The sequence below is a fragment of the Hyaena hyaena genome, unplaced genomic scaffold (assembly GCF_003009895.1).
Source record: "Hyaena hyaena isolate Hyena2069 unplaced genomic scaffold, ASM300989v1 scaffold_9, whole genome shotgun sequence".
Taxonomy (NCBI): domain Eukaryota; kingdom Metazoa; phylum Chordata; class Mammalia; order Carnivora; family Hyaenidae; genus Hyaena; species Hyaena hyaena.
In genome coordinates this window covers 6,794,162-6,821,555 of record NW_024080641.1, presented here as the reverse complement: position 1 = coordinate 6,821,555, position 27,394 = coordinate 6,794,162, and the positions used below count along the sequence as shown (strand labels likewise).

The 27,394-nt window shown below is 58.2% G+C and overlaps 2 protein-coding genes across 3 annotated transcripts; both read right to left on the bottom strand.

Annotated features, from left to right (window-relative positions):
* Positions 1-6,203: 6,203 nt before the first annotated feature.
* On the bottom strand, positions 6,204-19,978 carry TGFB1 (transforming growth factor beta 1). 2 transcript variants are annotated; one of them, XM_039249356.1, is made up of 7 exons: positions 18,972-19,978; positions 15,913-16,073; positions 14,616-14,733; positions 12,973-13,050; positions 12,673-12,823; positions 6,945-7,098; positions 6,204-6,491 (listed from the first exon to the last, which is right to left on the bottom strand). In XM_039249356.1, exons 1-7 carry the CDS (start codon positions 19,324-19,326, stop codon positions 6,333-6,335), a joined length of 1,176 nt encoding a protein of 391 aa, XP_039105287.1. In that variant the 5' UTR covers positions 19,327-19,978; the 3' UTR covers positions 6,204-6,332. The 2 variants fall into 2 exon arrangements, with proteins under 2 accessions (XP_039105287.1, XP_039105277.1); XM_039249346.1 differs by having other exon boundaries at positions 12,673-12,820; positions 18,972-19,973.
* Positions 19,979-20,874: 896 nt separating this feature from the next.
* Positions 20,875-27,350, bottom strand: B9D2 (B9 domain containing 2). Its single transcript, XM_039247853.1, has 4 exons — positions 27,132-27,350; positions 26,624-26,715; positions 23,676-23,801; positions 20,875-21,484 (listed from the first exon to the last, which is right to left on the bottom strand). Exons 2-4 carry the CDS (start codon positions 26,709-26,711, stop codon positions 21,171-21,173), a joined length of 528 nt encoding a protein of 175 aa, XP_039103784.1. The 5' UTR covers positions 26,712-26,715; positions 27,132-27,350; the 3' UTR covers positions 20,875-21,170.
* Between the last annotated feature and the right edge of the window lie 44 nt (positions 27,351-27,394).

The window sequence follows — 27,394 nt, the reverse complement described above, 5'->3', positions numbered from 1 at the left end:
TCCGCCTCCTTCTCCCTCTCCTGTTTACACTCCCCACAGACGCACAGGCTGTTATCATGGGTCCTGAGTCATCCCCCACACACAGCCTGCCCCAGCGTCCCTGCCCCCAGCCGGCCGCAGGCCCGCCCCGCAGAGCCCCCCGCCGCCCCTGGCTAATGGGAGCCAGATGGCCTCTTGGTGACTCAGCCACTGGCCTGTGGGAACCCAGGCGTCCTGCCTTCCCATGCCCCCATGCCCGGCTCGTGCTCCGCCAGTAGACACACAGAGAAGGGGCCAGCTGTTGGCGGGGGTCACAGGCCACAGGTCGGAGAGAGGGCCTGGCGACCCCTCACTGCTTGGAGCCAGAATGGGGACACCCTGTCATAGCCAGGCCCGAAGACACTCAAACCACCCCAGGCATGTGGGCCAGAGTAAGGGGGAGACCCCCGAGGCCTCTGGGCACCACAGCTCTTGACCCCTGGGCCTTAGCTCTGCCGTCTGGGTCAGCCAGAAATCCAGTCAGACACAGAAAGTGAGAGCTGGCCTGGAGGCCGAGGGACATTCACACGGAGAGACCGTTAAAGGAGCAACTTCCGGTCACTGAGCAGTTCTGTCCTATCCGAGGCTCGATGGGCCTGATGCCCCAGGGAGTCCTCCAAACAGCCCCATGAACCAGACACTGGGCTCCATTTCACAGGGGAGGGGAGGAGGCCTGAGGGGAGGTGTTACTTGTTCGAGGCTGCACGGCCACTGAAGAAAAACCGGGTCTAGAACCTCACAGGTCCTAGAAACCATTCTAGCACGAATTCGAGGCCACCGGGCGCAGACAGACGCACGGACTCCCTCAGAAAGGCCAAGAAGAGACGGCTGTCGAGGGTGATACCAGCAGCAAATGCTTCGGGGCCCTCCCCACGTGCTCAGCACCATCCTCCACACGGGCCTGGAATCGTCTGGATGGTGTTTTAGGCAGCACCTGGGCCAGAAGCATCACGGCACGGCGGTCCCACCCCTCACGTCCTGCCAGTACGGGTGCCCCGGCTCCCAGGGTAGCCCCCCACCATCGGCCGGCCGGCCACACTCGCCCTCCGAGGGCCCGAGGACGGAAGGTATTGGTCCCTCAGGTACCCGTGCGCGCACCTGTGGTCCTAGAGAACTTTCTATCCCAGGGAGCAGCCCCGAGTGAGGTGTGCGGTTTTCATCAGTCTGTTGTTTGATGGTTAACGCAGTTTGTCATACACTTGGCCGCACACGGATTTGTTACATAATAAAAAGCGATGAGAGACGACAGCAGTTGAGTCAGAATTAGGGTTAGTCAGATGGTGGAGGTGGGAGCTCCTGCAGCTGAGACAGAGGTGGGGCCAGTCAGGAGAGACTGCGGGAGACACACCCCCGGCACGGCCCCCGCAGCTGCGACTGGACCCTGAGGAGCCAGGGGTGACTGTCCCTCCACCCCCCAGGCCTGGGTCCACGCGGGCGGAGAGGCTGAGTCAGGGAGGGAGGGCCCGCTGGGGGAGAGCCCCTCCGTGGGCATCCGGCCCCCGCCCCCGTCTCCCGTCTGTCCTCCTGGCCCTCGGCCGGCTGCCGCCCGCACCCCCGTCTGACCCCTCTGCATGTCCTGCCCTCTCATCCTGTCCCTCCCACCGCCACCCCTCTTCCTCTCTCTCCTCTCCCCTACCTTCTCTTCTGCCACTTCGCCTCAGGCCACCGAATCTCCCATCACTTCTTCCCACCTCCCTTGTCAGCCCTCCACTCTTCCCCCATCAGCCCCACCCCGGGCCTCTGCCACCCCTCCTGCTTCCCCCCTGCTCATCCCTGCCCCGGGTCCCTGAGCCCGTGTGACCATTCCTGTGTCTTCGTCCAGAGTCTCCACCCCCATTTCCCCCTCTCCCTGTGGTCGCTGGCCTGCTGCCTCACCCCGTCCGGCTGGCCCCTCTTCTCTGTCTCCCAGACCCTGGGAAGCCCAGGGGGGAAGTCCAGGTCAGAGGGTCACTGGCGGCCCCTTGGGAGCCCAGGATGAGGGGTCGCCGCTGCACTCTCATCCAGGAAGGGGCAGAGAGGCTGTGGCCTGTCTGGCCAGAAGGAAATGTCTGCCCTGTGGCCTGGTCACCCCCGCCCCCAGGACCTGCCCCGCTGCCACCACCCCCGCCCCCGGGCTGGGGCCGAGTAAACACAGCCGCCGGCAGCCGGGATATTTATACCGAGGTCCGGGCTCGGGTCCAGTGCCCACCACAGCCCCTGCCCTGCCCGCCCGCCACAGCCAGCCCCGAGCCAGCGTGGCACCAGCCGGCAAGGGGACACACCGCAGACGCAGCCTCCACTCAGCACAGAGGCCACTGGGCGTGTCGCTCGGGATGCCGGCGGCTTCCCTGGGGACACACCGTGCCCCCCCCCCCCGCCCTGGAAACACCAGCACAAATGCAGACCTGCAGGACACGCTGCCAGCCCACTGAGACTCAAAAGGCCTGAACCCGCTGCAAAATAGAGACCCACGCGACAGCTCACACACTGAAGCCACCAACCCACGGACCGAATGCAAACACCACCTGCTGCCAGGGCCGATGGCCCCGGGCGGGCCCTGCATGGACACACTCACACAAACACACGCGGAGGACGACAGCAAGCGTGCTGAGGACACACCCCACAGACACGGCGCGCTCCCGGTACTGGCCCTGCACACGCCGATCGCAGACATCGGACACACCCACAACACATGCACCGGAAACACAGCTCCCGGGTGGGCACAAAGCACAACCCCTCCCGGAAACACACACAGAGGCACGGAGAACATGCACATTTCACGTCAGACTTACTGAAGAAGCCACAAATCTACACCCAGCGAACAACGGCAGAGATGGGGAGAGAAAATCCAGACCCGCAGCTTGTCCCAGGCCCCCCGACCCCCTCGTGCACACAGTCTCGCCCAGACTCAGGGTCCCCCCAGAGAGGGCACCGGCGGCCTGTCAACAGAAACACAAAACTCAGAAGCACACAGTAGAAGCGCACTACAGGGAGACACACCGAGGAGACACGTGCTGGGGACACACGCTTTGGCAGTACCTGTCCACACCCAGCACAGTAGGCGGGCACCCCCTGATGCTTAGAAACCCCCATGCTGGACACAAAATCCACAGCACAAAGCTTGTAGACACACACACACACAAAGGGGTTCTGAACACGTTCAAATTTACATTAGAAACACCCGAAAGGCACCCTCGTTCTCATAGTCTCTCCCCCTCCTCTCCCCTCCCCACTCCCTCGGGCTGACCCAGCCCCCAGACCTGTCTGGGGGAGGGGGCAGGAAGGCCTGAGCTGGCCTCCCAGGCCCTGCTTCCTGCCCCGTGGGGCCGGACGGGAAGCTGGGGCTCCAGCCGGAACCCAGGCTCCCCCCACGACTTCCCTCCCCTCCCGGGCTGCCCGCACAGGAGTGGGGGAAGGGAAGGAGGAGCCCGAACCCCGGGTCCTCCCCCTGCGTTGGGCGGGGTGCGGGACTGCCTTGTCCCCGCGGGGTCTGATCCCCCCGCCCCCTTGCGGGGCAGGGGCCTTCCGCAGGCGGTCCAGGAAGGTGCTGAGCCCGCAAGTTTCCCTTCCTGGGCGGCCTCCGCCAGCTCAGCCCCGCGGGCAGGTGGGCGGGGTGTGTCACGAGGGCGTGGCGAGGGCTCCGGCGACCGCGGGAGTGTGCGGCCCGGGTGCGCAGCCAGGACTTGCCCTCGGCCCGGGCACGGGCTGGGCGTGCGAGGGCCACGACCCTGGGGGTGTGTCTGGGTGTGTGGGACTCCGTCTGGGCCCCGGGGTGTGACAGCGTGTCTGGGTCTGACGGGGCCAGCTGCTGTCTGCAGGGACCGGTGGGAGTCCCCGGGCCGAGCATGTGGCGCCGGGAGATGTCAGACTGAGGGGGCAGGACCAGCCTGCCCTCTCTGTGATCGTGACGCGTGTCTCCATGTGTAGTGTGTGTGTCTGGGTGGGACTGTGATGTGTCAGGTTGTGTGCGTATGCACCGTGCCTGTTTCGGAGCGTGTGACCCGGGGAGGATGTTTGTGTTAACTGTCGGTGGGTCCCAGCAGGAGTCACCGGTTCATTTCCTGCCAGGGTTCCGATGCTGGGAGGTGTGTGTCTGCGCAGGCACGGGCCTCTGAGTGTCTCTGGTGTGTGGCAGTCGTGTCCGTGACCCCTCAGAATGTATCTGCCGCTGCGTTTTGCTGCGTCCCAGTGAGGCCCCAAGGCCGGGCTGTGCATCTGGAATGGGGCTGCTGCCGCCAGGTGTCCAGAGTTTTTGTGTATCCACAGTGGCTCCGGAAGGTGAATGGGTTTTGTGAGACCGAGGGACCCGGTCCAGAGTTGTCCCTCTGTTGTGAGTGGGGACGCATGTGTGCAGCAGTGCTGCATTTTCATGGGGTCTGTGTCACTGTGTCCCTTGCAAGTGCCTCCACACGCGAGGCTGGTGAACATGGCAGTATGAGGCCCACGTAGGCAGTCACTGGGCCACGGAGCAGGCAGGGCGGCCCTGGGAAGGGCAGGAGAGAGTCCGGGGGAACTGAAACCTGGGAGGAAGAGGGGCCACTGCGAGGCTGAGAAAGAGGAAGCAGGAGACAATTCACGGGCGAGACTGCAGCAGATGGAGGGCCGCCCTGGCTCAGGGGACTGTCACTTCGCACTTGGACAAACGGTCTCCCCGCAGCCCCCTTTGCCTCCATTCAGTCTACTCAACCATCAGCCAGAAGGACCCTCTGAGCACCTAAGTCTAATCACGTTCCTCCTCCGGGGGGAATCCCAAGTGCAAGTTCTCCCGGGCCCCCCCGCAGGCCTGAAGGGCTGGGAAAGCAGTACTAGTGCAGAGGTTATGTGCCTAGACCCTCAACTCCAGCTGTCTGGATTTGAATCCCAGCTCTGCCACCTGCTAGCTGTGTGACCTTAACAAGTAACTGAACCTCTCTGTGCCCCTGCTCTGGCATTCCCGCCTATAAAGTGGGGAGCAAAGGGTCCCTAGAACAGGAACTGGCAAACTTTTCCTGTGAAGGGCTAGAGTAACTATTTGTGACTCTGCATACGGCTTTGCTCAGCTGTGCCCCAGTAGCGCTGAGACAGCCCTAGGCGATGCTCCAATAAAACTTTATTTACAGACACAGGCAAGTGGATCAGAATTGGCCCACAGGAGCGGTTCGTGGGTTCGAGCCCCGCATCGGGCTCTGTGCTGACTGCCAGCTCAGAGCCTGGAGCCTGTTTCGGAGTCTGTGACTCCCTCTCTCTCTGACCCTCCCCTGCTCACGCTGTCTCTCTCTCTCTCCTAGAAATAAATAAAAAACATTAAAAAAAAAATTAAAAAAAAGAATTGGCCCACAGGCAGCAGTTTGCCAACCCCTGCTCTGCTGGGCTGTGGGGAGAATGCCGGGAGCTCGTACACCGTACCTGGCATGGGGAACATCATTATTGTCTGGCCTGTGAGTGTTAATGACCTGACTCAGCTCCCAACACCTTTCCCCTTATCCCTCTCTTCCAACCACATTGGCCTTTCCTCCCAGTGTCGCTCACCCCAAGTTCATCCTCAAGGCCAGGCTGTGCCTAGGTCTTCCTACCAAGGTCACTCTCCCCCAGTGCTCCCCCCAGACTACGCCCTTGACTTCCTTAATGCTACCTCCTCCTCCGAGAAGGCCTCCCTCCTCCCCCAAACTATCTCTCTCACTCCGTCCTGCTTTCCTGTCTAAGTGCCACTTCCCATATTTGTCTCCTCTCCAGAAAGCAGGTTCCTGGTGGGCAGGAACTAGTCCCTTAACCTCTCTAGGCTTTGGCTTCCTCACCTTTAAAGTGAGTGTTATCTGGAGCACCTGGGTGACTCAGTCGGTTAAGCTTCCAACTCTTAAATTTCAGCTCAGGTCAGGATCTCATAGTTCATGAGCTCGAGTCCCAAGTGGGGCTCTGCACTGACACCTCGGAACCTGTTTGGGAGTCTCTCTCTCTCTCTCTCTCTCTCTCTCTCAAAATAAGCAAGCATGAAAAAAAAAATAGAGTATTATCAGAGTCCCTGTATCTTAGAGCTTTCTTATGGTGATTAAATGAATTAATCAATATAAGGCACTTAGAATGGGGCACAAGGTGCTCAATAAATAAATCTACCTACTGTCTGTGGGAGGAAATGAATGGAAACCAGAGGGCGCAGATGGAACGGGAACCCGGGAATGTCGGGAGGGAGACCCCATTCAGGGGCCCAACGACACACACAGAGACCCCAGTTCTCTTTCCACCTTTAATCCACCCCAGAGGGGTCTGGGGTGCGGTGTCCTTAAATACAGCCCGGCGCAGCGGGCGGGGGCGGGGCCGGGCCTGCCGGGTGGGCGGGGCCTGCGGGGCGGGGCGGGGCCTCAGCTGCACTTGCAGGAGCGCACGATCATGTTGGAAAGCTGCTCCACCTTGGGCTTGCGGCCCACGTAGTACACGATCGGCAGTGGCTCCAGGGCCTGCGGCACGCAGCAGGGAGCCGCCGACGCGCCCGGGTTGTGCTGGTTGTACAGGGCCAGGACCTGCGGGCGGGGTCAGGGTCGGGGGTCGTGGGCAGGGTGCCCCCACCCTGCCCGCCTCTCCCCGTCTCCCTCGGTCTTATCTCATCTCAGTCCGTTCCCAGTCTCTGCCTCCCTTCCTTTTCCACTCTTGTCTTCACAGTCTCTGTTTCGGTGGCAGTGTGTGGACTCCGAGCCTTTCTCTGTTCATCCTGTCTCTCCCGTTCCGTCTCTCCGCCTCCTGCATCCAGTCGGGTCACTCGGTCTCCGTGGGTCTTTCCAAAGACTGTAGATCCGTAGATCCTGCGTCCGTCTCTACCTGCTCAGAGCCTGTCTCCTGCCATCTCTGTACCATCCTCTAGGATCTCCCAGTCTGTCTCTACTTCTCTCTCATCTGGCTAATTCCTCTCTTTGTCTCCTTCCACTCCCTCGGTCCCTGCTCCCCCCAGCCCACCCTCGGCCAGTCGCCAGACGCACCTTGCTGTACTGCGTGTCCAGGCTCCAGATGTAGGGACAGGGCCCCAGGCAGAAGTTGGCGTGGTAGCCCTTGGGCTCGTGGATCCATTTCCAGCCCAGATCCTTGCGGAAGTCAATATAGAGCTGCCTCACGCAGCAGTTCTTCTCTGTGGAGCTGCAGGGAGGGGTGGAGGGGGCCGGGTCAGGGGGCTCGGCTGCCCTGCTGCACCCCTAGGCGGGCACCCTGGTTGCCCCCAGCACAGCCCCCATCTTGGTCTGATAAATAGCAGCATAACAGTAACAGCAACGATAATCACTAACACTGATAAAGCGCTCCCTTTGGTCAAGCCCGGTGCTAAGGGCATCATACTAAACATCATCTCACGCAAGGCTCCAGATAAGCCTGTAAGAAAGTCAAATGACCGTGCACAAGCCCCTAGTTCTACGTGTGCAACAAATACTTGTTGAATCAGGACCAACTGCTTGGCTGGGATCTACTGGGGGCTCAGTACAAACGAAACAGGCAGGAACCCCTGCCTTCTGGGGCCACATGCTAGAGACTGTCATGTCAACTCTCTGCTCCGAACATGGCTGAAACACGGCTCCGTGTCCTTGGGGCAAATGCCCAAACCCTCCCCAGGAATCCCAAGGCGCCACCTTGTCAGCTGATCTCAACTCCCTCCCCACTCTCCCTAACTCCAGACCCTCAAGCATCCTCACTGCTCTTCAAATACACTCCTGCCCCAGGACCTTTGCACTCACTCCTGGCTTGCTATTCCCACAGATATCACTCTGGTTCGTTTCTTCAGTTCATTGAAATGTATGCTCAGATGCCCTTTACACAGGGAGCCTTAACTCCTAGAACACTGCCTAACACGCAGCAGGTACTCAATAATTGGTTAAAACAAAATCAATATCCTCTCCTCAGAGTATCCTTTTTGATCCATCTTTTCTGGATCGTCCAAACGATCGTGAATTCCATTCAGTGTGATAATGGCATTTCAGTTCTGCAAGAAAATATGACAATGTCTGTATTTGACATGGGGCAAATCTTACTGCCTTTTGAAGCTGGATGAGAACCCGTGGGACTTCATTTTATCATACCTTGGTTGCCTTTGTCTACATTTCGAATTTTCCGTAACAGAAGAAAATTTTATCCAGAATAGGAAAAAGAGTCCCCAATATCTATTTTTTTCTTTCTTCTTCCTCTGATTTATTTTCCTTCTTTTTTCTTAATGTTTATTTATTTATTGGGGGGAGGGAGGGGCAAAGAGCGGGAGAGAAAGAATCCCAAGCAGGCTCTGAGCTAGCTGTCAGCACAGAGACCGACACGGGGCTCGATCCCACAAACCGTGAGATCATGACCTGAGCCGAAATCAAGAGTCAGATGCTTAACTGACTGAGCCACCCAGGTCTTACTGATTTATTTTCCTTCTAAAACTTATTGCCACCCGGTGCGCCAACTCTTGATCTCTAGGTTGTGAGTTCGAGCCTCACACATATTATATATATAATATATATATTTATTTTGAGAGAGAGCACAAGTGGAGGAGAGGCAGAGAGAGAAGGGAGAGAGAGAAGCAGGCTCCATACTGTCAGTGCAGAGCCCAAGGCAGGGCTTGAACCCACAAACCGCGAGGTCATGACCTGAGCTGAAATCAAGAGTGGACACTTAACCGACTGAACCACCCAGGTGCCCCTATATGTTAGGTTTTTAAAAAGCATGTTGGAGGATAGTGATGTTTCACTGCTCTAGATCATCATCCCTGTCCCATGCTCAGAGGCAAAAGCCAGTCCCCCCCCCCAAACGGGGCCCAGGCTCCTGCTTGTCTGGAAAGAACCGGGGCATTTTATGTGCTGGCCTCTGGGGCTGTGGCTAAGCTGGGCAGGGACCTTGGCTAAAAGGCTTGATTCATGGACAGCATGAACACTTTATATTCCAGATTCATATCATATGAAAGAGATACTATGCCAAGCTACAGGTACACTATGATCCAAATTCTGTTTTGCATAAAGAAACTAGAAGGAAATATATTCGAGTGTTGATGTTTTAGACGTGGTAGTGATGGGTGATATCTTTCTGTATTTTCCAAATTCTTGACAGACGGTATGTGTTACTTTTAGAATAAGAAAGAGAGGGAGGAAAGAAGGAAGGAAGGAAGGGAAGGAGGGAGGGAGGGAGGGAGGAGAGAGGAAGGGAGGAGGGAGGGAAGAAGGAAAGAAATGAGAGAAGAAGGGAGGAAGAGAGGGAAGGAGGGAAGGAGGGAGGAAAGAAATGAGAGAGGGAAGAAGGAAGGGAGGAGGAAGGAAGATGCAGTGGCCTCTCCACACTTCCCCCCCCAAGAAAAACATACTCTGCAATTTGGGCAAAATAAAAAATATATGGATGTATATGTGTTTCAAACAGACACGCCTCTGGAGGGAGACACAAAAGTCATGAAAGTGACTGCCTCCTCTTCAGAGAGGGGTGGGGGTCCAGCTGGAGGGTCTGAGTATTCCTTCTAGGTTTGGGCCATGTGCACGTACTCACCTACGCAAAAAGTCATCAACAGAGAATGAACTGACCTCAAAACCCTACGAGGCAGGCCTGCCCACTTGGAGGATGAAGGAACTGAGCCCCAGAGAGGGAACGGCTGCCTGCTTACACAAAGCATATAAGTGGTGGAGCTTGGGGCCAGGTTCACGGCCAAGGCTGTGCCCCCCGGGGAGCCTGAGGCCTCATCTGTCCCGCGCAGCCATGTCAGCTCAAGCAGAGCAGAAGAGGCCATGATCCAGCATTTTCCGGGGCAAGACAAAGGCCTCTCCCAAAGCCACAGAGAGGGGAGCCAGGAATCTGACACCCCTGTGAGCTCAGCCTGCTTCCTCCCTAGTCTGGTTGGGCCTCAGTTTCCTTTTCTGTCCAGAGACACAGGGGATGTTAAATCATATAAGGTGTTGTTTGGGGGCCAAGGAGGCATCAGGAAGTCCGTGCGTGGGTTCAGGGAGGGTCCTGAGCTTCTGAACTCACAGGCATATTTCTGGGGGAAATGCCCGGGCTTTTGGCTTCTCAAGGCCATCCTAAACTCGCAGACGGGAAAGAACCCCCTGTCCAGAATAATCTTTCACTTCCGGTTCAACCCTGGCTGGGGGTTTTGAGGTCCTCGGATTGCAATAATCTGTGACCCTGATTCCCCACCTGGGACATCCTCCCTGTGGGGTCCCCAGAGCAGAACTTGTGGGGAATGTAAATTCTCCCACCCCACCAAAGACCTACTGAGTCAAAAACTGGGGGGGGGGGGGCTGGAGGACAGTAGACCATGTTTAACAAGCTTCCAGGTGACTTTGAGGCACTCTCTAACCCATTTGTTCAGTGCAAGTTCGAGGTCTCTTGCAAAGCTTTTTTTTTTTTTTTTTTTTTTTTAAGTAAGCTCTCCCCCTAACATGGGTCTTGAACTCAAGACCCCGAGATCAAGAGTTCCACGCTCTACCGACTGAGCCACCCAGGTACCCCTCTTGCAAAGCTCTCTGCCATCCAGTCTGGGCCTGATGGATAAAAGAAACCCACTTGGGACCCCAGGACAGGCTGAAGGGCCTCACATTGGATGCTGGGGAAGAGTTCAGGGAGGCTAACTTCCACAATCGCATGTCATGGCCAAGTTCACTGCATCTCTGCCCCTACCCACTTCCTCTCCCCCACCGGATGGTTTCGGAGCACATGCCGTCCACCATGTCATTTCATCCATAAATATTTCCACGTTTACCTCCAAGAAAGTGAGGACTATTTTAAAACATAGCCACAATACCTTATAAGAAAAATTCTCAATTATTCCTTGATACCATCAAATCTCTAATCGGGGTTCACATTTCCCCACTGGTCTCACAAACGTCTTTTTGTTTTTTACTAGTCTGCATGAATAAAGCTCCAAAGAAGGTCTACACATTGCAATTATTTCATATGGAACTTAAGATTCTTTTAGAAATCTACAGAACTCTCTTTGCACTGTATTTGTTGAAGAAAGTGGGTCAGATTTGCCACAATCTAATTGTTGCTGACTGCAAGCCCGTGGTATTCTTTAACACGTTCCTCTGTCCCTGTGTTTCTGAAAAATGGGTCGTTGGATCTACCATTCTGCTCAGCTGCAGGTTCAACCTTTTGGCACAGTTTCTTAGGTCACACTGTATCCCTTCCTGCGGAGACTCCCAAGGCTGGCTGCCTCCCTTTGTATTGTTATTAATAACATTAATAACGTTCATTCATTCACGGGGTTGCCAGGCTAAGGCTGCAGCTGCTGCTAAGCTTGGAAGCAGAGCTGACTTTCCAGAAGAGGGTCAGTATGTAACAAAGCCCAGAGGTACCTCATCCAAATATTGAGCAGGGGAGGGACAAAGGTCAGATTATGATTCGAATTCTGCAACATCTAACTCTGAATTTCAACATGCGAAGGAATCCAACTTTTCAACTTTCTTAGATTGCAATACTCCAGCAAGCATCTCAAGATTCGAACACTTCAATGACATTTCCAGCTTGCTAGGATTCCCGTAATGCCAACTCGCTGGGATCTTGCCATTTGTGAATTCCGACATCTCAATATCGATACAACATTCCACAATCCTGAGCCCATCACTCAAGAAGTCCCAGCTGCCACCTCGGAAGATCCCAGCTTTCTAAGAGTCTAGCATCCCAACACTGAGCCCCAACACTCTAGGATATCAATAATCCAGCTTTCTCCAACCCCAACATTTGTAAAGGCTAGTTGTTATTGTTGCTGTTATGTGTGTGTGTGTGTGTGTGTGTGTGTGTGTGTGTGTATAATTTGTGGGAGAAAGTGAGACTCCATGTTCAGGATGGAACTCAGCACAGGACTTGATCCCACAACCCTGAGATCATGACCTGAGCTGAAATCAAGAGTCAGATGTTCCACCTGAGTGACTGAGCCGCCCAAGTACCCCAGGGTTTTTGGTTTTTTTTTAATGTTTTATTTATTTCTGAGAGAGAGAGAGAGAGACAGCGTGAGCAGGGGAGGGTCAGAGAAACAGGGAGACACAGAAACTGAAACAGTCTCCAGGCTCTGAGCCAGCCGTCAGCACAGAGCCCGACACGGGGCTCAAACCCATGAACCGTGAGATCGTGACCTGAGCCGAAGTCAGATGCTTAACCGACTGAGCCACCCAGGTGCCCCTGTTTTGTTTTTTTGTTTTTAAGTAGTCGTCATGCCCAGCATGGAGTCCAGTATGGAACTTGCTCATGACCCTGAAATCAAGACCTGAGCTGAGATCACGAGTTGATGTCCCAGGTGTCCCACTAATGTTAGTATTTTAACACTGGCCTCCATCATTCTGAGGCCAATATTCAAGGTCTCCAGTCTGCCAACACTGGAGACTCCAATCTGTCAATGAGATGAGAATCCGATCCTGAATTCCCAAATTCTAGGATCCCAACATTCCTGGAGTCCAACATTCTCAGATTCCCACCATTAGCACTGAATCCTAGGATCCCCACATTCTAGAACCTCAGCCTGCCAACACGGAACCTGCGCACGCTCGGGTCCCTCATTCTACACACCAACACACCAGCAAGAAAGCGAGCTGAGCTCAACATCCTTGGACTCCACATCCCAGCATCCTAGAACTCGCAGCCCATCCTCTGGGCCCTCCAGGCTGAAGGAAGTGCCAGCCCACGCGCAGCGCGGCCAGGGGCCCAACGTGAGCCTCAAGCTCGGCCATCATGCCACCAGCGGAGAATGCCACGGTCAAGGGCTGAAAGGTTCACCTGAAGCAGTAGTTGGTGTCCAGGGCCCGGCGGTGGCGCGAGCTGTGCAGGTGCTGGGCCCTCTCCAGCGGGGTGGCCATGAGGAGCAGAAAGGGCCGGTTCATGCCATGGATGGTGGCCAGGTCACCTCGGCGGCTGGAACTGAACCCTGCTTTGGTTCGGAGTTGTAGGGTGTGGGGGAGACACAGACACACACTCTCAGATGGATGAAGGGCGGCAGGGGCCTGGGGAGGAGGACGCATGCGCGCAGGCGTGCGTGTACACGCGGGGGCGGGGCCGGGCCAGGGAGATGGGGCTCACCGTTGATGTCCACTTGCAGTGTGTTATCTTTGCTGTCGCAGGAACAGTGGGCACTGAGGCGAAAGCCCTCTACTTCCCCTGTGGGAGTGGGAAGCCAGTGTGAGGTGCGGTTCACCCCCCCCCCACCGTGGGCGGAGCAAACCCGGGGAGGGGGTTGGGGCCCCTGCCTATCTCTTCCCCTGCCTGCCCTCTCCCTGCACCTTCCTGCTCCAGCTCTTGGCCTTGCTTCCTCTTTTCCGCCTTCAGGTCTCAGCTCAAATGTCACCTCCTCCAGGAGGCCCTCCTGGATGCAAGCCCCTCCCCCACCGTGACATCACTTTATTTTCTCCATAGCGCTCACCCTCCCTGACATTTGTATTTGGCTATTTATGTCCCTCATTGTGCTCAGTGGAAAGCAGGATCCATGGGCACAAGGACTCTGGTTTTCTTGCTCCCCGCGGGGCCTAGCCCATGGTCAGCAAAACAAACATCTACTGAGGGCACGCTTCCAGGTGCCCGGCCTTGTCCTAAAACGCTCTGTGAGTATCATTCTCTTCTGATCCTCGCCAGAGCTCCCCATCTAGCAGACATGAAAGCCAAGGCCCCCAGGGGGGGAAAGGTAGGGCTGGGGTGCAAACCCACAGGGCAGCTGTGGGAGAAAGGCTTCTTGAACGAACGAGCGAAGGATTTTCTAAGCTCCTACTAGGTGCTGGGCCCCGTGCTGGGTGCTCTAGACCCCACAGTGATGGAGGCAGGCCTTTGCTCTTTGTCCAGCGGCCCCAGACACTCCTGCCAGCACCCACCTGCTCCTTAACCCCCACCTTTCAACATTGGGCCAACCCACCACTTACCCTCAAGTCTCTATACTATCAACTTCCTGCAGGAAGCCCTCCCAGACCCTCTAAGGATGGGTCCCCGGCAGCACTCAGGGCCTCCCCACCCCGCCACTGCTCCTTCGGGGCATCGCTGCCGCCTAGGGAAGACTTCCTAGATGTCCAGAGGTGGCTGTGGGCCCCGTGAAGGCAGCATCTAGAAGTTGTCTTAGTTACCACTGTGCCCCCAGCAACACCCACACAGGGCGGGGCTCAGAGCCGGGACCTACTGGCGTTTGTTGAGGGGAGGCAGGAACAAAAGGGAGATGGGGAAGGGGGATGTGGGCGCGGTGGACTCAGGTCAGACACCGTCCTCTTACAGACAGACCAGATGTGTCAGGCTCTCCCTGGACTCAGGGTGTGCCTCGAACGCTCTTGCTTCTCCTTTCCCGGGCGGGTTCCACTCAACCCTCAAATTATCAGCTCTGATGTCCCCTCCTCCAGGAAGCCCTCCCTGACCCCAGGCTGGGTCAGGCATCTCCTCTGGGTTCCCTATTCCAGCCCTACCCAATCTAGGTCATTACCATCCAGTTTTCAGGTCTTTCCCCACTTCCCCCACCCCAAGAACGGACCATGGGCTCCGTGAGGGCAAGCGTGGGGCCGTTTTGGTCACTGCTGTGTCCCCAGCATCACCCAGCACAGGGCAGGTGCTCAGGAAAAGGGTTAAGTATGAATCACTCAGGTCTGAGGGTCTAGGAGGAGGGCCAGGTCTTGGCGGGGACACGGGGTCCCAGCTGCTAGGCAGGACAAACAACGGGTTACAAAATAGGGGCAGGGCGAAGTGGTCCTTACCTCCATGGCTCAGCCACTGCCGCACCACTCCAGTGACATCAAAGGACAGCCATTCCGGCGAGTCGCTGGGCGCCAGCAGCCGGTTGCTGAGGTAGCGCCAGGAATCATTGCTGTATTTCTGGGGAGAGATGAATTGGGGGGAGACAGTGGGTTAGATGCTGCTCCACACCCCCAAATACACTGACTGCACCCCCAACTCCTGCTCCACCAAACAGGCGCGGAGTCCCTCAGACAGTCCCCCCAGGCACCCCCCACCGGCACGGCCCTGGGAGGAGAGGAGAGCCCCGGGCAGGGGTGGAGAGGGGGTGTCAAGGCACCTGGACAGCTCAGCCTCTGCCCCCAGTCCCTGCGGGGCCCCTCCCCCGCCTGAGTTCCCTCACTGGTGGAATCCCAGCCCCTTTCTGCTCGGACAGCCCACCATGCGAAGATCCTCCTCGGACATCCTGGGGTCCCCTGAGCATACAATTCTGCAAATGGGACACCCTGGATTCTGAGAGCCTGTAACTTTCTAGGGGCTTATGTTAGAAGTCATTCCAGAACGCCGGTGCTCGGTAGGCACTCCAAGAATGGCCCGTTTAGTGAACCTGAGGAATTCTGGGAGAGTGATGTTCTAGACACCCAGGAGTCTGACACGCCCCAACCCCAGATGCTGCAAGTCTGATGCCCCCTGTGCAGCGACCCTCTGGGGCCGGGCGGAACACTCCAGGCACTGGCAGCGTGAAGCTGAATTCTCCAGACTCCCAAGAAGTTGACCACAGACAAACTTCCTTTGTTGTAAGAGTCTACCACCTCCCATTAAGCCCAGTGTCCCACATGACATGACATGGCAGAATCTTCTAGAGACCCCAGCCCTTCCAGAGGCCCCAGTCTTCCTGGAGACGCTAACTCTTCGAGAACAGAACTATCCAAGGGAACTTTCTACGACACTGAAAGTGTCCTTTATCTGCGGCATCCAAATTAGCAGCCACTAACCACATGTGACTACGGAGCACTCGAAATGTGGCCCATGAGACTGACGGGTTGAATTTTCCCTCCGAGTCAACTTAAATGGCCACGTGTGGCTAGTGGCTACCGTACTGGACAGAATGGCTGGGAAGCCTGCAACCTTTGGAGATTCTGGCCTCCTAAGTGTTTGGTATCCTAGGGTGCTGGAGCCTAAAAGTTCCTAAGGGCCCCATGACTCCATGGGCCACGTGTCCCCATCTTTCTGAGTCTGCGTGTGGACCCTGCAGCCACCAGCCATCCAGCTGCCCACCTCGGTCCCAGCGCAGCCCACCTCTGGGCCCCAGGCCCCCACCTGGTACAGCTCCACGTGCTGCTCCGCTTTTAACTTGAGCCTCAGCAGACGCAACTCTGCCCGGGAGAGCAAGACGGGCTCAGGCACTGCTTCTCGGAGCTCCGATGTGTTAAAGAGCATATATATGCTGTGTGGGGTACGCTGGACTTTATCATAGATTTCTAGGCGGGAGGAGCAGAGAGGAGGGATGTCAGAGGGGTTGGCCAGGGCGGATGGAGCTGGCACACCCCAGGTCTAAGAGCATGGGCTCCTGGGGCTGACAGCCCTGGGATGGAACCTGATTCTGACACTTTTTAGCTGTGTGACCTTGGGTGAGTGGCTCTCCCTCTCTGGATTTGTTTACCCCTCTGTAAAACAGGGGTCTTAGGCACCCTTGTCTCCTGTCATCTGTAAAGTGTCTACTCAGTACAAAGCCGGAAGGGGGGCTGCTGGGCTTGCCCAGGCGCCCCCAAGCACTTGAAGCCTTGGATGCAAATTGAAACGCATGGGGTGGGGGGGCGTGGGGGTAGGATCCTGGAGCTGCCCTCCAGCTCTGTGACTTTGGGCGTCACATTCCTCCCCAGAACCTTGCTTTCCGACTATTCTTTGGGAAATGACAACCCCCTCAAGCTCCCTAATTGCCAACCAGGTTCTCCTAACTGAAGCGCTGTGTGACTCTGGGCAAGTGGATTCCACTCTCTGGGTCAGATTCTCAACTGTAAAAGGAAGACGGACTGCAGGATTCTATGGTGTGCAGTGAGTGAGCCGGTGCGGTAAAGCAGGCAGCCTGGTTGTGCTAACATGTAAGTTGAGTGCTCAGATTTGCCAGGGGCCTATGCACCACATTTTACCAGGGTTAAGACATTTAAACCTCACAACAACCTCATGAGGAAAAGACAATTATTGTACCCATTTTACAGACGGAGAAACAGGTCATCTGCCCCATGGTGACATAGGTAGGGCGCTACAGAGCTGGGATTCTAGCTCAGGTGGTCTGGTCCCAATAAGTGTGCTCTTGACCCCTAGGCTACGCTGCCTCCCTGCTATGACATTATTACTACTGTTACTATTATAATTGCTTCCTGTAGCAATTATATATATATATACTTCCTGTAAAGTAGGGGTGCAGAAATGGCGGAGACAGATCTGATGAGAAAGGAGAGGAAACTCCTCCCATGAGCCCCTGCCCCTACTCCTCCCCACTCTAGCCGGGCCGGGCCGGGCCGGGTCCCCCACAAAGAAGCCCTATCTTGACCCAGGGGTTACTCAGCAAACCCCAAAGGAAGTGTAGTGCAGGGGTGGAGGGTGGGGGCGACAGATAGGAAGAAAGGAAGGGCAGGAGACAGATACAGAGGAAGAGAGAAAGGAAGGGCACGATGGGTCAGAGGGAGGGATGGAGAGACCGCGAGGGGCAGGCGAGGAGGGAGGAGAGGGAGGAGACAGACAGAAACCGAGAGACCCGCGCGTGGGATGCGGGAGACACACGGGCAGAGAGGCATCGGGTTTGGGGGCGAGATGGAGCCAGACCGGGAGGGGAGAAGAGGGTTGAGGGTTAGCGAAATCTCTACGACGAAGGTGAACCGACCGCGGAAAAGGCGAGCCCGAAATGTGGGTGGGGAGGGGCGTCACCTGGCTGGAGCTGCAAACTAGGCGCACGCATGCGTGCCCAGGGACCCACAGGTGCACCGCCCAAAACACAGAGTGAAAACAGGGGGGGCTGCCCCAAACCTCCGTGCCACGCGGGACACCTGGGTCCCCGCGTGGGCGCGAGGGGCCGGGCCCAGCAGCAGCCCCGCCCAAGGCTGGAGTGAAGAGGGCGGGAGGCGCCGCCGCCGCGAGGGCGGGGACCCGACCTGCCCCGTCTCGCCCCAGGCTCCGCGCGCGATCCCCGCCCCCCGGGCAAGGAAAAGGAAGGGAGGGAGGGCGAGGCGGCCGGACGCTGGGGTTTCCCCAGCCTCCCGGAGAGGAACTGGGACTCTGGGGTCCAGACTCTCCTCGTTCAGCTCTGCGGGGTCCTCCTCCCCGCCCCCTTTCAGGGAGGACAGGCTCCTCCCTCCGCGCGTGGCACCCACGTGGGGCTCCCTCACCCCGACCCGCTCGGTTTTCTCACCCCGATCGTGCAGAGTCTCACCCACCCACCTCTCCCTCTAGGGCTCGACTCCTCACTCAGCCCACTTCCCCCCCTCCCGAGGCGTGGGGGGGCTCGCTGCTCCCAGAACGGCACTGTTTCTGTGTCCCTCCACTCCCTCCCCGTCCCCGTTTCTCATGCTCGTCTCCCCTCTCTCCAAACCCCTCCCCACCACCCACAATTCTAGGTTTCTTGGGTGCTTGCTTCCCGCGCTGGGCGTCCTTCTCTCACGTCCATATGCCAAATACTCAGGGTACCTCGCGCGCATCCCCGGCGCCCCCCTGCCCCCGGGGTCTCCGCTGCTCTCCCGCTCCTACCTCCCACCCCCAGACCTCGGGTCCCTTCTTCCCCGCATTTATCACCCTCCTCGCCGCCTCTCTGCGGGCCCTCCCCCAATCCCGCGTGTTCTTCGCGCCTGCTGCAAGCGGATCCACTGTCACCTTTCCGACACCTCCGGGGTTCGCTTCACCTAGTTTTTCTGTCCTTCTTGAATTTTCTCGCCTCGTGCCCCTGAGCTCTGGGTCAGCTTTCCCCACTGCCTCTCCTCCCTCAAGTGCCGGGGTCTTCGCTTCTCCCAAAGCGGGCTCCCTCTGTGCAGCCCTCACCCCCACGACCCCCCACACTCCAGTGCACTGTGAAGGACGTCTTTCTATCCCTTTATCCCCCCCCCAGTTCCTTCTCTCCGTCTAGGGAACTGCCCCCCACGATCCCGCAGGTTCCCATCGCCCACTAGAAGAGGTCCACTTCGCTCCCTATTTCCTGCCCTTCAAGGCCAGATACCTGGGGGGGTAGGAAGCTCACTCTTTGAGACCCCCCTCCCGCGTTCCCGGCAACCCCGGGGGTCCTCTTCCTCTAGGCAGTTTCCTCTGCCTGTAATTTCCTCCCCGTGACCCCTGCACTCCGGCGCCCCCTGGGGGCTCCCCTCCAGGGTCCCCGGCCCCACTGAGCTCACTGTTGGTGTTTTCCACCATTAGCACGCGGGTGACCTCCTTGGCGTAGTAGTCCGCCTCAGGCTCGGGCTCCGGCTCGGCGCTCTCCCCCGCCACCCGGTCGCGGGTACTGTTGTAAAGGGCCAGCACGGCCTCGGGCAGCGGGCCGGGCGGCACCTCCCCCTGGCTCGGGGGGCTGGCGAGCCGCAGCTTGGACAGGATCTGGCCGCGGATGGCCTCGATGCGCTTCCGCTTCACCAGTTCCATGTCGATGGTCTTGCAGGTGGACAGTCCGGCGACCGGCCGGCCAGGCGTCAGCACTAGTAGCCACAGCAGCGGCAGCAGCAGCGGCAGCAGCCGCAGCCCGGAGGGCGGCATGGGGGAGGCGTCGCCCCCGGCACTGCCGAGAGCGCGAGACCCGCTGGGGTGGGAAAAGGGAGGCCCCGCCCCTAGAGGGGCTCGGCGTCTCCCGAAGAAAGGTAGGAGGGTCGGGATGAGGTGAGGGGAGTCGAAGACCTCAGGGAGAACGGAGTGGAGGTGGAGGGGAGGCTCTGATGGGTGGCTTCTCGGTATCCCAAGGAAAAAACCGAGATGGGCGAGATCTGGTACCAGAGGTGGGTGATCTTGAGTGGGAAGGTTAAGGAGGTCTGGGAGAGATCCCGTCTCCCGGATCCCGGTGGAGAAGGGTCCTTGGATGCGCGGGGGCTCAGGAGAGAGGCTGGGGGTGGGGGAGCGGCGTGCAGGGGGGTGCGCCCGAGGTCCGGGATCAAGTCTTCGCAGGAGTCCGGGTTGGCGGCTCCTGAGGGCTGCTCCGGAACGGGGGCGCCTGGGGGACGCCGTGGAGGGGGCAGGGAGGGAGCAAGCGTCCGAGGCGGTGGTGGGGGTGGTCTGGGGTCCCCAAGTCCTGCCTCCTGGTGGGGCAGCGCCGCGCCAATCGGTCCCCGCGTCTCTGGCTCCCAGCGGCAGCGGAAAAGTCTCAAAACTTTTTTTCCTCTTCTCCCAACCAGCTCGTCCCTCCTCCCGCTCCTCCTCCCCCTCCTCCCCGCAGCGGCGGCGGCGGCGGCGGGGGCGGCGGCGGCGGCTCGTCTCAGACTCTGGGGCCTCGGGCTGCTCCTCGGCTGCTCCTTCCTCCGCTCCCGGCCGAGGCCGGCCCCGCGGGCGGCTCCGAGCCGGGGGGTGCCCCGGAGGGGGCGTCCCCCCTGCCCCCGACCGGGGGCCTCGCTGTCTGGCGGATCCGCGGCGGGAGGAGGGGGTGGGACGCCCGGGGCGCTAAGGGCGGCGGCGGCGGCGGCGGCGGCAGTGGCGGGGACCGGCTGGGGCGGCGGGGGGTTTTGAAGCCGCCCCGGCCCCACCCAGGAAGCGCGCGGGGCGGGGGCGGCCCCCAGGGGTAGGACATGGGGGGGGGCCGGGCCACCGTCCTCATCTCGCGTGGGCGGGCTCCGAGGGGGGTCCCTTAGGCCCCGGGGGGAGGGGGCGGGCACCCCGGCTCCGCCCCGCGAACAGGGTGCTGCCTCCTGGCGGCTGAGCGCAACCTAAGCGGGCAAACGGGTTGCGTGTGGCTTGAGGGCTGTGCGGGGTCGCAGAGAGGAGGAAGACCTGGCAGGGAGGGCTCAGCCAGAGGTTGGGGACACAGGCCACAGGGGATCGGAGAGCGGGGACCCCAGTGGAGAGACGGTGGGAAGCTGGAGCAGAGGCGAAGGTCAGCCAGGAGAAGGGGACCCAGTGGGGAGAGGCGCACAGAGGAGGAGGAGCCCCAAAGAGAGGGGGTCGTAAGAGGGCCGCCCCGAGTGGGGAGGGAGACAGAGGCTGAGGCAGAAGACGGGGCAGTGGGTCTGTCAGAAGGTGGGAGCCTGAAGGAGGGTGTCAGGGGGAGGACAGGAGGGCACAAGACCTCTGACAGATGAAGGAAGTCAGGAAGGCACGACACCTGTGAGAACTGCTCTCCTTTATTGAGCACTTCCAGTCTCTTCTCACCCAACACCCTGCGCCCTCACATACTCAACTGCCCCCATTTTACAGATGGGGAAACGACCTGAGAGGGCCAGCCCCTGGGCTTGAGGTGTTAGCCAGCACAGAACCCAGGGCCTGCCTTGGCTGGGGTCAGATCAGACAGTCTCCGGCCCCACGCTTCTGACCACTGGGCCGTCCTGCCCCTCGAGAGGTAGCCTGGTGGGGACAAGGGCCTGCGGGCAGGGGCGGGGGCAGGGGGCAGGGGGGCAGGGTCAGCATTCCACGCCATAGCGGTCGAAGTGACGCAGCAGCAGCCCCAGCTCCAGGTGCACGCTGCCACCGGCGGCCGTGTGCAGGCGATAGCGGTCCGCCCCGCTGTAGATGGCGTCCCCGTGCAGCAGCTGCGGGCCGCCACCCACGAAGGCCCGTGCCAGCTGCTCCCGCCAGCTGCCCAGGGGCCGCCATGTGGGGCAGTCCAGCCGGTGGGTGCCCGGACTGCTGGGCACGTGGCAAAAGCCGTAGCCTGCAAGCTGGCAGCGGCCGAAGCTGTCCTGTGACCACACCTGGAGATGGAGCCGGGGCCAGCCTGCAGGACGGGAGGGAGGAAGGGAGTGATGATGGGGCTCGGTCTCCCCCTCCTGGATCCCCATCTCCTTGATCCCCACTGGTCCAGTCCCGGCCCCACTGGGTTTCTGCCCCGGCCTTCTCTCCCATTCACAAGGGATCGTTGTGAATCTGTTTCCCTCCCCTGCTGAAAACCCTTCCATGGCTCCCCAGTGCCCTCCCCCTCAATGCCAACCTCAACACCCCAGGCCCTCCGGATCTGCCCTCTGCCCACATCCCTTCCTGTGGCCTCCTCTTCTGTGTCCCCATTTCAGGGCAGCCTCGTCCCCAGGTGAGCGCCTCCGGCCTTGTCCTGGATGCCTCCTTCCTTCCCTCCCCATGGCCCCCCACGCGGTGCTCTCCGGGCCCAGGGCGTTCCTTCCTGTCACCGCCAGTGCACCTTCCACCTGGCAGCTAGAGGCATCTTCCTCCCACATCCACAGGGTTCTCGATGTCCTCAGAACACAGTTCAGCTCCTCAACCTGGGAGGCAAAGCCCTTGGACATCTGGCTCCATTTCACCCTCCTTACTGCACCCCCTCCTCCGTGCTAGGCCCTATTCTAGAAGCTGGGGACACGGTGGTGAACAGAGCAGACAAAAATTCCTGACATCCTAGACAACGAGTGTAGTAAATAAGCAAATTATAGGGTATGTCAGATGGTGATAACTGCTCTGGAGAAAAATAAAGCTGGGGGTGGTGGGGGTGGGGATGCAGTTTTGGAAAGTAGGTGATCAGGAGCAGCTTTTCTGAGGAGGTGACGGTTGAGCGAACGCTTGAGGGAAGGGAGCCGGCCATGTGGATGGACATCTGGGGGGGAAGAATGCCCCCAGGAGAGGGAACAGTGTGTGCAAAGGCCCTGAGGTGGGAGCTGGCTGGTGGGGCCAGCGTGGCTGAGGCCGGCTGAGGGAGAGAGGGACAGGAGGGGACAGAGCCAATTGTGCCGGCCCCTGTGACCCAGGATAAGACTTTGGCTTTTACCCCGAGTAAGATGGGGACCGTGCAGGGTTCTGGGTAGAGACTGGATGTGACCCAACTTGGGGGCTCACAAGGGGACAGACTATGGGGCATGGAGATGCACAGGGAAGAGGCTACAGTAATATCCAGGTGAGACGTGAGGGTGGACAGACCGAGGGGCCCAGAGAGAGAAGTGGGGGGATTTAGGATACATTCCAGCAGTAGAGCCAAAGGGATTTTTGGATGGGCGGGGGGGGCGGGGTGAGGAAAGAGGAGGCAAAGATGGTGCCACACAGAGGACAGGACAGTCGCCTGCGTCGCCTCCAGCCCATCGGCCCCAGGCAATCAGAAGAATCTTTTAAAATTGAAATCTGACCTGTTGGTCACCTGCTACGGCTCCCAAGCGCCTTCTGGAGATGGCCTCAGTTCCCAGGCCTGTCTCCCCCCCCACCTCACCCCTGGCCCTTCCCTTACACACCCTCGATCCTCCAAATGCCCCCGGCTCACTTTCCCCTTTGGGCCTTTCATACACAGCCCTCTGCCTAGAGCCTTCTTCTGTACCAGCTCCTACTAGCCCTTCACAGCAAAGCTCAAACATCCCTTCCTCCAGGAAGCTCTCCCTGAATTCCCTCAGTCGGGCTTCTCCTCTGGGGTCCCCCTACCCTCTAGGATCCCCCATTCCAGTCCCACCCACTCTGGGATGCCACCGTCTGGGACAGCTCTGTCTCCCCCCAAGAGATGGCGAACCCGAAGAGGACAGGGCTGGGGGGCTGTCTCAATCACTGACACTGCCCTGGCATCACCCAGCACGGGCTGGGCGCAGGGCAGACGCTCAGTAAATATTATTTGTATTGTTGAAACACATGTCATGTTGACTTAGGCTATTTCCTAGAATCCACTCCTCTCTAGTGATCTAAATTTTCCACGAGAAAAGGCTTTCTGATACCCTTCCTCCCCCGCGTACTCGCTTCCCCTGTGAGCAGCTGCAGAAACAGCTAGCAGCCCTGCCTCCCCCCCCCTTCACCCCCTCCCAGCTTCCTCCGGAGTGAAGACTCTTGTTTGTCTCTTTGAAAGCCACCTCCCCTCTCTCCCTGGTGCCCACCTTCCCCTCGCCCCCTGCAGCCCTGGCCAGCCTAGTCTTGCACGCTCTGGAGCCAACCTGCCTCTCCGGGACCAGGCTTGGCCAGGAAAGGGCACGGGGCCCAGGCCGGGAACCCACCTTGGAGGCCTTTGGTGGCGAAGTGCAGGTCGATGGGGTGGGACCAGTAGGCCATGTCCCCTACTTGGGGGGTGTCCACCTGGGTTTGGCCCTCCCGGATGCCCGACAGGAGCTTCCACGCTGCCCCTGCAGGGAGGAGTAGGAAGCAGACATCAGGAAGGGGAGGCCATTGCGGCTGGAGGACCCTGTTTCTCCCCGGCATTGGGGGGGGCGGGGGCAGGAGTTATAAGGTGTGTGGACTCTAGAGCCAAATGTGTGGGTTCAAATCCTGGTACTATTTCTCCCTGCCTGTGCAACCTTGGGAGAGTTACCGTCCTCTGCCTTGGTCTCCCCTGCTGTAAAATGGGTGTCATCCTAACACATCCCTCGTAGTTTTGTGAAAAGATTAAATAAGCTAATACAGAGAGCCCTCAGCATAGTGTCTGGGGGCATAGTGAGTACTAGATAAGTGTTGGATATCGTTTTCTGACTCCTCACCCCATTTTATGTTTATTTTTTAAACATTTTTTAATGTTTTATTTCTTTCTGAGAGAGAGACAGCATGATGAGCAGGGGAGGGTCAGAGAGAGACGGAGACACAGAATCTGAAACAGGCTCAGGCTCTGAGTTGTCAGCACAGAGCCCGACACAGGGCTCGAACCCACGAACCGTGAGATCATGACCTGAGCCGAAGTCGGATGCTTAACCGACTGAGCCACCCAGGCGCCGCCGCCCCCCACCCCATTTTATATTTAGAGGCCTAGTTCAAGGACTAAGATGGGGCCAAGGATGTCCCTGCAAGAGCACCAGCAAAGGGTGAAAGGTGCTAAAATGAATTCACTTCATCTGCCCTCTAGGGCTCTTAATCCCCACCCTAGCCCCTGGTTTAGACCCTCCTCCGCAGCCCACAAGGCCCTCCATGGCCTGGCCTGTGTCCCCTTCCCACCACTCACCCGTCACCACCCTCTAGCCTCACTGGCCCCATTTCTGTTCTCTACCCCCCCACCCCCCAGGGCCTTTGCACTGGCTGTTGATGCTGCTCATAAAGCTCTGCTCCTAGATATGCCTGGTTTTTTCTCATTCTTCAGGGATAGACTCTGGTGCCGCTTTCACAGAGAGGTGCTCCCTCACCCTCCTATCCAAACACGAGTCCCTGTCACATCATCTCCTCTCACTTCCTCTGGTACCTACCACTGTCAGTAATCACTATGCTCATTTCCTCACCTGCTCTTTAATCCTGTGTCCTCTCCTGGGAGCCCCAGGAAAGCACATCTTTTGTATACTGCTGGGTCCCCAGGACCTCAAACATGGGATTTGTACACAGAAGTTGCTCAATACATGTTTGTTGGACAAGTGAGTGCTCCTAGGAGTTGGGTGCTGATATAATTCCCATTTTATAGGTAAAGAAACAGACTCTGAGAAGGAAAGTCACTTGGCCATTTAGTCCATGAACATTTATTGAACACCTGCTGTATACCAAGCACTGTCGTCCATGCTGGGGCACAACAGGAATGGGACTGACCAACGTCCCACGGCGGCCCTGGACTCAAACTGCTCTGTCTGACTGCAGGGCCCAAGCCCTTTATCTGGCTGCCCCTGAGCTCTCTGCTGGATTAACTGCCCCCCCACCCCCCGACCAAGAGTCCCCTGAAATAATAAAAATCACGTTGGTGATCTCTTCCTTCTGGGCCACGTGAGGAAAGTGCCAGGCCTTGAGTCAGGCTCTTCACTTATGAGATTTCCCCAGACCCCTATAAAAGACCAGTATTCCCACTCTACCACTTTATAGATGAGGAAAATGAGGCTGGAGGGTGGGGGGGGTCAGCACCTGGCCAGGGTCACAGAGCAGGTGGGCAGATGAGTGGCGGGGTCCGGACTCCAGGGCCTGCCTCTTCTCTGCTCAGCTGGAGGACCCTAGTTTCCCCAGGGATCTCAGTCAGCACCCTACCTACCAGTGAAATCACAAAGGACCCAGGGCGCCTCCGAGATGAAGATGGCAACAGCCGCGCTATCTCAGGAGCATTCATCTGTGCTGGGCAGCACACCCAACGCTTCACTTGCAGAACCCCATCCAGTTTTTACACAAGCGAGGCAAACACTGGCTCAGGCCCTCTTCTCAGTGCTGGTTGATTTCATTTAGTCCTTACAACAACCCCATGAAGTATTATTATTCCCATTGTACAGACAGGGAAATCAAGGCAAAGACAAGTGCCCAAGGTCACGTAATTAAGATGTGGTTTTGCACTCAGGCAGTCTGCTCTTAACCCTGCTGCCTCTTAGCTGCTATGAGCTTCATTTTTATAGACAAGGAGACTGAGGCTGGGAGAGGTCAAGTCCAAAGGCCACCACTCAGTAGGTGAGCTAGTTAGTATGTGAGCCCAGATCTGGCGGCCTATGGCCCTGCCCTTTCCTGGATGCTGTGCTGCCTCTGAGGGGGAAAATGGGGACTTCCAAAGCCTCTCCTGCCACTGTGTGGATGAACCCCGATGACTGATAGAAAGAGGTTCCTACATTCTCACAGAGAATTATGAATACAGGAGGGTGGGTGGCCTCTTTTCTGTAAATCTGAGATCAAAACCCATTTTACAGTACGAATTTAATCTATAGAGACTGTTAAGCAACGAACGGAGATGGGAGAGGGACTCAGCCCCCCCCCCTACAAGGCAGTGAATGAAGTCCAGTGGGGATAGGCTGTCTAGTGTTTTGAGGGTGTATGAGGGGGGGTCTAGCCTATAGTCCCATATCCTCAAGGGGCTTTGTGTTCAGAGAGGGGAAGCCAGAGCTCCCACAGAGATGAGACAGGAAGAACAAGGAGTGTGAGATTCACACTATCTGAGTACCGTCATGGCTAGGAGTCCTGAGAGCCAATGGAAGATGAGGATCGGGGACTAGGCGAGGGAGTCAAGGAAGGAAGGTAGAAACTCTGGGCTTGAGGGTCTGGGTAGGGAAATGAACCCGCCCCAGAATACCTGTGTGGACGCCCCACTTGCAGAAGAGGCTACTTTCCGAGAAGCCGGTGGCCCCCATGATCTGCCCGATCACGTGCACCTCAGCCATGGCCCTGAAGGAAAAACGCAATCACAGCCCAGTTAACTGTTCTATTATCCCCACTTGACAGATGGGGAAACTGAGGCCTACCAAATAAGGGGGAGTAGGAGGTTTCCAAACTAGTTTCGTCAAACTACTGAGGCTGCCGCCTTAACCATGAGTCTCCCCGCTCCTCCAGGAGAGCCCCGGGGAAATGACGGGGGTGAGGTGAGAGCAGAGAGAGAAGCTGGCATCTCCACCCGCCTCTAAAATAACCTCTTCCTTGTGCTCTGCGCAGCGGAAAACCCCGCCCCAAGGCCTTATGACCCCGCCCACAGGCGCAAAAGCTCCGCCTCTTCGCCTCGGATCCTCAAGCGCCGAAGGCGCAGGCATTTTAAGGGCAGGACCGCCTTAGCCCCGCCTCTAGGCCCGCGCATGCGTTATTCCTACCTCACAGCACCCAACGGTTAGGTCGGGCCAAGAGACAGCAGGGATTGCAGTTCATGGGCCTGACCTGTCCCTCTCTCCGCGAGTGCTGACTTCCTAGGCTTGTCTCGCGCCTCTCCCAGTACCTTCCCGGCAGCGAGAGACCCGAGGCGCGGATCCCTCCGAAGTTGCACCCGCCTTCGGGCTCCCTGGTTGTTGCTGGGGCAACAGCAGCCTCCTCCCCTCGTCTGGCACCCGCCCTGTGGGTCGCTAATTGGCCCTAACAA